The sequence below is a fragment of the Protopterus annectens genome, chromosome 2.part0 (genome assembly GCF_019279795.1).
Source record: "Protopterus annectens isolate FY-2018-M chromosome 2.part0, PAN1.0, whole genome shotgun sequence".
Lineage (NCBI taxonomy): Eukaryota > Metazoa > Chordata > Ceratodontiformes > Protopteridae > Protopterus > Protopterus annectens.
The window spans coordinates 1948567496-1948578036 of record NC_056728.1 but is presented as its reverse complement, the minus strand read 5'-3'; the positions used below and the strand labels follow the sequence as shown (position 1 = coordinate 1948578036).

At 35.1% G+C, this 10541-nt stretch overlaps 1 protein-coding gene across 1 annotated transcript in view; it reads left to right on the top strand.

Moving 5' to 3' along the window:
• The window catches only part of MYOM2 (myomesin 2), a 688720-nt gene that overhangs the window by 315098 nt on the left and 363081 nt on the right, over window positions 1-10541 (top strand). Inside the window, exon 14 of the mRNA XM_044061901.1 lies at window positions 7022-7149. Within this exon, the coding sequence (XP_043917836.1) occupies window positions 7022-7149 (128 nt within the window). The remainder of the gene's footprint in view (window positions 1-7021; window positions 7150-10541) is intronic.

Sequence of the window (10541 nt, the reverse complement as noted above, 5' to 3'; positions counted from 1 at the left end):
AAGTTGGTAGGTGTCTGCTTTCAAAACACACCCTATGTTTTCTCCTTGTAATGAACATTTTTTTTCTGCAAGTCGTATGTTTACAAGCAGCTTCTATGTACATCCCTGGCAAAAGCCAACAAACTTACAAAACAAAAAAAACACACAGTGTTCTCTCCAAATAGATCACTTTACTGGAACTTAGTTTTAGTGTTTTGGTATGAAAAAACAAGAATTCCTCAGAAATAACAGACCTCCAAGTGACATTCCATTCTAGATGTTTTAATCTATGGATTTCTGTTTTCTTTCACTTATACTGTGGATCTACTTATGTTATTTTTTTTACAAGCCAAAAACTAGTTATGAAAATGACAAGAAGCTGAAATTATTTTAAGTGCTCATTTTTCTTTAAAAATAACTTTTCTATACCATATCCATCCAAATATTAACTAAATTAAAATTATGTCCATATGATATATTATATTTGTAAACCTTTGCCATGAAAACAGACAACAGAATCCAAAAAGAAAAAAAAAATGACTGCCAGAGGGTCATAAGGCAAGAGGGGCAATATATGATTTGCAGTTTAATTATCTATTTTTAATACATAAAAAATTCAGAAATACATGTTTCGTGATAAGTATGCTCTACCTTTTTAAATTCAGCATTTTTATAACTGTAGGCAATATCTAAGTATTGTAACAAAAATATTGCTAGGGTTTTCACCTGATAAAACCAAGGGGGTGATTATATTTTTCACTTGTATGTAAGCTTTAATGAAGCACGAGGAAGCAGCTCCAGTCTTGTTCAACATTTGAAACTTTTTGCTTTGTTTGTTCTTTGACTCTGGTAGTTTGGTTCAGATAATAAGCTTATGAGCTGCCAATTAGTTTTTTCCTGTAGAACTGGGGTTGATTCCCTTACTCCCCATTTGCCTACAGTGAATCTCTGAACAAACCTCAGTGTTGCTCCCTGTTTTGTCCTGATAAGGGTCATTTTTGCTTGTTGTTTTAGTTTTTTTAACATATAAATAAAAATTGTACCATGGCAGGGGTCATTGCATTAAGAAGCATGTCAATATAGATTTCTAAAGTGCAAAGAATGGCAGAAAAATAGGGACCCTCAAAATGAGCAACTTCATAATCACGCCAAAAAAAAAATTAGTCATACAAGATAAGAAAATTAGTTCTTTCAACAATTATCCTGCCAAAAAAATAACCCCCAAAATTTTGAAATTGGTCTCCTTCTGCTTTAATCCTGGAACCATATAGAACCTAACACCCTATTCTGACAAAGACCACAACAAATTGTCCATATCAATAACTTTCCAAAACTTGTAAATGACTCATCCCCTAAAACTAACCCAAACTGCAACAATCTAATGGACCATCTCTATACATTCATTGGCATCTGAAATCTTAAAAAAAGTATACATGTCCAACTTCTAAAGCATCTTTTTGCACTGACCTTCTTGCTCCAACCAAACATGGATTTCGTCCAGCACACAGTACTATTACTTCCCTACATTCATTCACTGATACTGTAAACAAAGCTCTTGATGGTGGTCAATTAATACAGCAATCTTATTAGACCTATCCAAGTCTTTCAACACAGTATCACACACTATATTGTTGCAACAACTGCATAAACTAGGATACTCCCAAAACTCTTTAACATGGTTTTCCAGTTACCTAAACAACAGAAAACAATGTGATTATCTGTATTATAATACAGTAGTTCTCTAAGGATCTATTTTGAGACCACTGATTTTTAATATTTTATATCTTCACAAAGTATCTCCTCATCTAGTAACTTCCCTGATCTCCTTAAGATAACACAAAACGCTTTTACTCATATAGAAACCTGGCTAAATGACATACAACTATAATTGAATCCCAAAAAATCTAAACCTTTATTATTCTCTTTTATACCACTACCCTCAGATTTTAAAATGTTCTCACTAAACAATACAGAAATTCAACTCGGGAATTCTGCTAAATTACTGGGCATCACTATTTATGACAAACTTACCTTCGAGCAATATATTCGCAATACAATTTAAAAAAAAAAACATTTCATAGTTGGCAAACTCTGCAGACATAAACTTTATGTGGATAAGCCAACCAAAATAAAACTTGCCACCACCATTCTGATTCCATCCCTCCTATATGGAAGTCCCATTTTTACCGACCTTCATACATCTCTTAGTAATAAATTGCAATCATGCTGTTATAAAATAGCAAAATTTGCAACTGGGATACCATATCATGCTCACCTTTCCAAAGCTATTTCATAACTGAAATGGTGTGAATTCCCCCATTACCTTTATTCTACCCAATTTACTTTTGCCTACAAACTGATTTATAAACTGAAAACCTGTCCTACACTTCATACTATCCTACAGTCATACAGCCCAGCCTGGAATCTTCAATCTAACAACAAGCAGCTTTTAAGTATATCAAAACCTAGCAAAAGAGCTGGACAAAGCCTATATTCCTACTCCATTGCCAGATTATGGAATGCCATGCCTTCCACAATCACTCAATTAGACTCATTAAAAAACTTTCAAATCTGCACTTAAAGGCCACTACCTCAATATTCATATCTGTTCCTGAATGTAAAAGTCTTAACCACCAAAAACACATACAATTTAGGTAGCCACTTCTTTCTCCTTTCAACTACAAGGTAATGCCTCTCTCCCTTTCTAAGAAAACTAACTCTTTCAATCTCTTGTTCTAATTCCTAAGTATCATCTAGAGCAATGTATTTAACGGGGTCTGTATTACATTGTTGAAGGGTCTGTTATGTGAATGCCCTTTGATTGACACGTAAATGTCAAACTACGAAAACTTTGACTGGCCAAGTAAGTGATTTTTTTTCCCAGGGAAAACAACTTTCCAAAACGTGTAAATGACTCATCCCCTAACACTAACCCAAACTGCAACAATCTAATGGACCATCTCTATACATTCATTGGCATCTAAAATCTTAAAAAAAGTATACATGTCCAACTTCTAAAGCATCTTTCTGCACTGACCTTCTTGCTCCAACCAAACATGGATTTCGTCCAGCACACAGTACTATTACTTCCCTACATTCATTCACTGATACTGTGAACAAAGTTCTTGATGGTGGTCAATTAATACAGCAATCTTATTAGACCTATCCAAGTCTTTCAACACAGTATCACACACTAAATTGTTGCAACAACTGCATAAACTAGGATACTCCCAAAACTCTTTAACATGGTTTTCCAGTTACCTAAACAACAGAAAACAATGTGATTATCTGGATTATAATACAGTAGTTCTCTAAGGAACTATTTTGAGACCAGGGAAAAAAATCCCTTGAACCATACAAAAAAAAAAAAAAAATACATCAAATCCTAAGAAGTGGGAGGCTTCATCCCCCACACCCCCTCTAACTAAATATAACATCTCTGAGATCACACTACAGTGGAAGAAAGGGCAAATTCCTGATAACAGCCAAGCTATTTATTTCCCCTAAGAAAAAATTTGCCTACTTCGCCGTTTGAACTTTTTGTAGTTCAATATTTATGTGTTGATCAAAGGACATTCACTTAACAGACCCTTCGACAACGTAAATGGGACCCTATTTAACTAGTGTTTATGTGTAACAGCCTACAATGTTTATATAAAAATTCATCATAAAGTATTGTATGTCATTATAGCTGTAGCCAATGTAATGTTTGCAATGTCTGTACTAGTTGTCTATTTTATATTTTAAGATGCTCTGTATAAAAACAATTTTTTGTGGAGATTTTCTCCCCGGGGCTCCAATGAGTTTCCAACTTAGTAGACTTTCCTTGTCAACAAATGCCAATAAATAAATAAATAAATAAATAAATATAATAATTTTGGAGAGTTTAGGGGAAACGTAGGAGAACAGAGAATATGAGGGGTAGAAAGTACAAAGTTTAAGAAATGAGAAGAGTCGTGATTAATATTTTATGGGTTAGTTGCAAAGGCAGGTTTGGAGATGTAGTTTAAAGTAATAAATTGAACAACATGCATGAATACAAGACAGTGACACAGTGGATAGGAACATAGCAGTACAAAAAAAATATTTAATTATTATCCTGGAAATGTTTATTTAAAAGGTTACTCCTTTGTTTATGTTTTTGTGTTACTATTTAGTTTGACTATTTCTTATTACTTTTCTATCCTAAAAATTAGGACAGTATGAAACACTATCAGTATGACTACATACCTGTGTATTTTTTTTTCGGATTTATTCTCATAATTTATTTTCTTTCTTTTCAGAAGACTGATATAATTATGTGGAAAAAACTTCATTTTTATGTGATTGTGAAGCAATTATTAGTCCTGTGATAATTACCATATTGCTATGTGCTCCTCAGTTCCATTTTGAGAACATACCTGATAGTATGTTTGATGACCCAGTTATCATATTTTGTAGTATGCATAGTTCCTATTTAAGTTACAGCTTAACGAGTTTGATGTTTTTTTGGTGGCGATCTGTTTCCTGATAACATACTGTGTTGAGGAAAGATGACTCTATATGCATCAGCACTGTTATTTGCATTGAGTTTGAACCTCAAAAACTAGCCTTGTAGCTACTACCTGTTAATCAAATACTTATCATGGAAATATTTAAATTATTTTTGCTCAAGTTGAATGGTATGCCAATACTGATTATTACCTGTGTCACAGAAGCCTTTTAGAGAAGCAACCTCAATTTTAAAAGTAGTTCTGTTTACTTTTTCAGTAATGTTACTTATAGTAAAAGTGAGGCCCAAAGGTTATTTTTATTTCTATTATATCTGTGTTCTATTCCTGTAGAACGTGCTGCTAATATGACTTGCGTTTTTAATGTTCAGTTTCTTTGGGTGTGAGTATTGCTAAAGCATGGTATTGTAAGTTTCACATCAAGAAATGCTCATGATATCTGTGTGTTTAATGATACCACATTAACAACATTGTAATTTACTCATTTTTTTGAGATTAATAAATGCAATACCTGTATTACCTATGCATTATGGATCTATGACAGCTCACAGAAACGTAGACCTTGTGGTATTTTTTCAGGGGAGCAAGCCTCCCTGCACCTCTACAATCCCTGTAAATTATATATACCAACTATGAGATCAACAATCCCTGTAAATTATATATACCAACTATGAGATCATACCACTGTGGGGAAAGGACAAATTCCCCAGTGACCACTGTACCACTATCTTGTAGAAAACAATTGCCGACATGTTTGATTGGCTGATTTCTGCTTAGTTGTGCAGGTGGTTTTCCATGTTTGACAAGTTGCTGTTCTTCAACTTGTCAGGAATCTATGTGTTACATATGTTTTAGAAGGGGCATAGGATGGCAATAGTTAAAGGGTTGTGCAAAGCAGGGGAAGGGTATTTTGTATGTGACATGTCTCTACACTTTTAATTAAGTGTCATACAATGTTTACTTTCAATCTAGTCTACACAAAACTCATAAGATGGGACTTAGGGATATACACATTTTTCTTTGTGAAGTCTTTTTGCCTGCCTTACCAAAATATAAAATTTGCCTACAAACGTGTCTGGATAATGAAGTGTATCTGCCATGTAAGGATTTTGCTACACAGTGACAGCACAGGACTCTAATGTGGATTTGTTTAATATTACTGAATGGGAATGCATCTTTCTATTTTAAAGAAAAAATGTACAAGATGCATTGTGATTGTACAGCAAAACCGTGTAGATATACCATGAGGATAGCTGCATCTAGAGTAACCAAGGGCAATGTGCTCCTTCATATGCCATTCTGATGAAGTGGTCTTTTAACCCCTTCACACTTTCATCTCATTCTGATAAAATTAAAAAAAAACTCTCTTCCCCAATGAGCTGTTCATACAAGAAGCAGAGTTAACCCATCTTTGAGCAATTTTCAGTATAAACCTACTTGTGTATCTTCTTATTAGACAAAATTAAAATATTTCTCAGTGATTTTCAAGTATATAGATTTCCTGCTTATGTTGTAAATATCTGCCTATTCTATATGTCAAATTTAGATGTTTCTTGAGGCATCACAAAACCCCTCCTTCTCACTTTCTTACGTTTCCTAATGAAATACACATCTGTGTATTCCACTATGTGACTAAATACTAATTTCATAAATTCTATTCTTCCTATAACTTAGGAATGGGGTCCACTCCTGTCACAATATTAAAAACCCAAAACATTTGGAGAAATTAGAAAAGAGAGAAGCCATATTAAATAAGTTTCTCATTCTATTAATTTTTCTTTAAAAGCCATCTCCATATTATTTGGAGGCCTTATGTGATTCTGTGAGTTGGGGCAGAGCTGGGTCAGAAGTGATGTGTTTATCATCCATTGCAGTGCTGAAGTTGCCCATAGACATAAAAAGGTTGGACACCTCAGGATGTCTTTTCTCTTCTTTGTATTTGTGTTGAGAATCATGATATATTCCAATATATAAGTTATGGTATTATCATTATAAAATTCTGTGTATGTCTGTCTGGATTTTGCATTCTTTCTCAATTTTTTTTAAAAGCAACTTATGGATCAACAATATTTTCTAATGATTGCAAATGCAAATAACTTACTATAGCTGCTTGATGTAAAGATAACTGAGTGATGTGACCTGTGGTTTAGTTTGTTTAAAAAGGTGTGACACAAGCCATTGGATTAAAATATAGTTTTGATAACATAATGAATACAGCAGATATGATTTATCAGATGGATGCTTCTTACTTGTTAGTTTTTGTCCTGTTATGAAACTTCATATATACAAAACTGGAGCAGCTTTTACTCAATGGGAAAGAAAGGGAACAAAAATCAGTTGATTCTGAACCTTCCATCTCGGATTTTAACACAGAAACACTGCACTAGATTGCTAATAGCTTTACAACAGTACTCAAACTGATTCTTAATACTGTGCATACAGCAGTAAGCAGAAGAAATGCTGTAACACACTACAATTGCTAACACTGCTTTGTTGATGCTTAGCATTAAATTTGGTATTTACTCACTGCAGCTGTCTTATGACTTTGACAGGTGAGGTAAAAGTTCCAGGATCTCCCACCAATGTGTATGCTTCAGAGACAAGCAAGACATATGTTGTCCTCAGCTGGGAGCCACCAGTCCCTCGTGGAAGAGAGCCATTGATGTATTATATTGAAAAGGTATTTTAGGTTTTCTTTTATTACTTCTACAATAGGCTTTTTAGATAAATGCATATAACACAGTACAGGAAATTAAAACTGCCAGAGCAGAGCCTACATTATTACCCCCAAATGTAGTCAATACTGCCAGCATGTATTAGTGCAATGGATTTACACAGCAACATCTACCAGTCCAGTTTCACTTTAATGCTTTGGATATAACATTACTGCACTTTGTGTAGTCCGTGATACTGTTATGTTTTAACTGGCAGCCAAAACAGAATTGTTATGTTCTTTAAAAATATACTCATATGCAACTAATATTTTTGATTTTCTACTGTAATTCTACAAATGTATCAAAGACAGGTGGATTATCTATTCTCTCTGAAACCTTTAGATGTCAGAAGGTACTTGACAGATTCTGAAATTGTCTGACCAATAACTTGGCTATAATGCAGCTATGTTCATTGGGTTTTGACAAAATTCCTGATTTCTTTCCAGGCAGTAAAACTACAGCAGCTAATGATAATGCCAGTGTGTGTGTTGACATGGTAACCATTTGAAAAGTCAGGACCTGTTAGAACAAGTCCAGAAATACAGACACTGAATGGCCAAAAGAATAGCCTTACATATGCTAAGTCCAAGATGCCATTTCTTGAAATATTCCCTTTTCTCTGAGATATGGTGACCTTGTAGATGGTATATATAAGTTTGGCCGGTGTGCAGGGCTTGCCTCCCAGAGGAGGGGATACAGTGAGGACTTACCTCACCTCCAAAAGGAAGTCTAAAGGAGGAGTGCTTTTCAAGATTCGATCTTCTACTGTGTTTTTGGTCTTTTTTTTTTCAGCTTGTCAGCTCTTGCCATTTTTCGTACCGACATTGCAATAGGGAGCCATGTGACACATGTACATTGACACCTGAAGCAGTATATAGACATATGTTTAAGATAAACAGAAATGGTCTTACATGCATATGGACAGACTGTGGTTCACATACATAAAAACACAAATATATGTGTGCGCTAACCTATAGTGTTAAAACTGTTTAGTAAATTATCTGTATTTACTGTTAGGAAAGCATGCATCTTCTTGCTCTGTCCACACCATACAACAGTGTTTCATCTTTTTTTTTTTTTTTTTTTTTTTTTCAAAAAAAATGTTGATTAAGACCCCAAACATTTTTGCCTCAGCTATCCTAACTTGATATTTGGCCAAAGATGCCCTGTTACCATGAAATGTACTGTGCATTGTACTATCAATTCTGTTTAAGGCTACCTCATTCAGATTCTTTTCTTTGGACAGCTTCAGTTTCAAATAGCATGTCTCAGAAAATGAGGACTTAAATAAAAATGATAAAATATATAAAAAATACATAAATGCAAGCACACAACACCACAAGTCTAAACATCACAGGATACTAAGAAATCAATATTTTTAGCATATAGCTGCATCCACAGTGTGTGGACTGTCACCCCCATCCCGTAACTACATGATTTTGTGGTCATACCAACTCAGAGAAAATGGAAAAATAATTTAAAAGAAAATTCTCAACTTTTTTTCCCTTTCTGTGCATTACTTTATCTAAAAGATACTACTAAGTAGCATGTGTAATATAGTAACAGCTGATCCACTGAAGTATCACCAGTGTGGGACTACACTTAGATACACAACACTTCGCTTGTCAACATTATCAGACAATTCCTATTGTTTCCATTAGACAATGTGACATTTCATGAAATGAAACATTCATAAAAACTTAACTGTAATTCCCTGCAATATTCACAGAAATTGAATTCAACCAAAAGGACATGTCCAAACTGTTTTAACCTAACAGTCCACAAGCAACTTTATTTTATTTTATGTTATTTGTACGCAGTGGTGGACTAAGTGTACCTTGGTCCCTGGGCTGCATTCAAACCATGGGCCTCCTGAAAACATTTTTAGAATCATGCATAAATGTATGTGTCCTTTTGGATTCACATTTTATATTGTTTTAAATTATGTTTTGTGTTTAATGTGTTCTCCGGTTCAATTCTCGGCTGGGGTGCCTTCTGTGTGGAGTCTGCATGTCCTCCCTGCGTTCGTGTGGGTTTCCTCCGGGTGCTCCGGTTTCCTCCCACATTACAAAGACATGCATCTGGAGCCTTTCTCCCCGGGCCTCCGCTGAAAATTGGCTTCGTTCCAAGTCGGACTTTCCCGGTTAACAAATGATAAATAAATAAATAAAATAAAATATTTGCTAGAGTGTGTTTTGAGTATTCTTCCCGTAAGCTGTGAAACTAAATGTATAAATAATAATGAAAAAAATACCTAACAACATTTCCACAATAAAAGGCCACAAAACTGCTTTCATTGTCCCAGGCCCCTTCAATAAACACATCACACCGAATGACATTTGACGACCTTTATTAAACTTCCATAAATATAAATTTGTCAACCAATATTTATTAATTACAACTGAAACATAGTGTAGCTGATTTTAAACAAAGCATATAAATATCCATGTAGTGTTAATCAGAACAGCATGACTTTGCTCATCCTGACACAGTAAGCAGGGCCCATACCTCCACTCATTTATTTTACTTATGAAGCAGCATCCCACCACTCACTTCATTTACCATATATTGAATTATACATCCAACCAAATAAGCAGCGACCTACCTCCACTAGCTTATTTATCAAGCAGACTTCAACTGCTCACTTTCTTTCCAGATGAACATCCAACACCAGAGGGGGAACAGAAGAAGGCAAGCATGTCCCTCTTCTCTGCTCACCAGCCTGACGAGGCTGTTCCCCCTCTGCCCTATCAAACTTCTATCCTGACCACTAATAAAAACAAAAAACATTAAGCCAAACATCACTCAGTGTATGGTATCCTCTCTAACTAAAATGGATCTGTATCATCAACTCCCAAAGCCCCATCACATAAAATAGCCAAATAGCCAATTACCTAAACAGCTGAAATTAAACCCCAGTCCCTCTACAATGCTAAAGTGACAAACCATAACCTCATAACCTCTGTATATTGCCTAGACTCTCACTTACCTACCCAATAGTAGCTTCATAATGATCAAAGTGGTCATTACCTGCCAAATGCCCACCAAAATACTAAAACCCACACCAGGCAAAACTACACCAGAACAATGTACCATCAGACTCCAAGAAGCCCAATGTCATGCAAGAAAGCCTTTGGCAACCAAACAACCACCCTGATAATAACATCAATGCATCCACAAAGCCATAACCACACAAACTGTAGGCCAGTGACCCACCATATACCAACGCTAAGCTTTGCAACCAACTTTGACACCTGGCAATGTCTACCAGTCTTCACACTATCAAACCTACCCTTCCAACATATGAGTCACCATCCAAAATGTAGTAAATTAACATAACCCTGTCACCCATGGAACT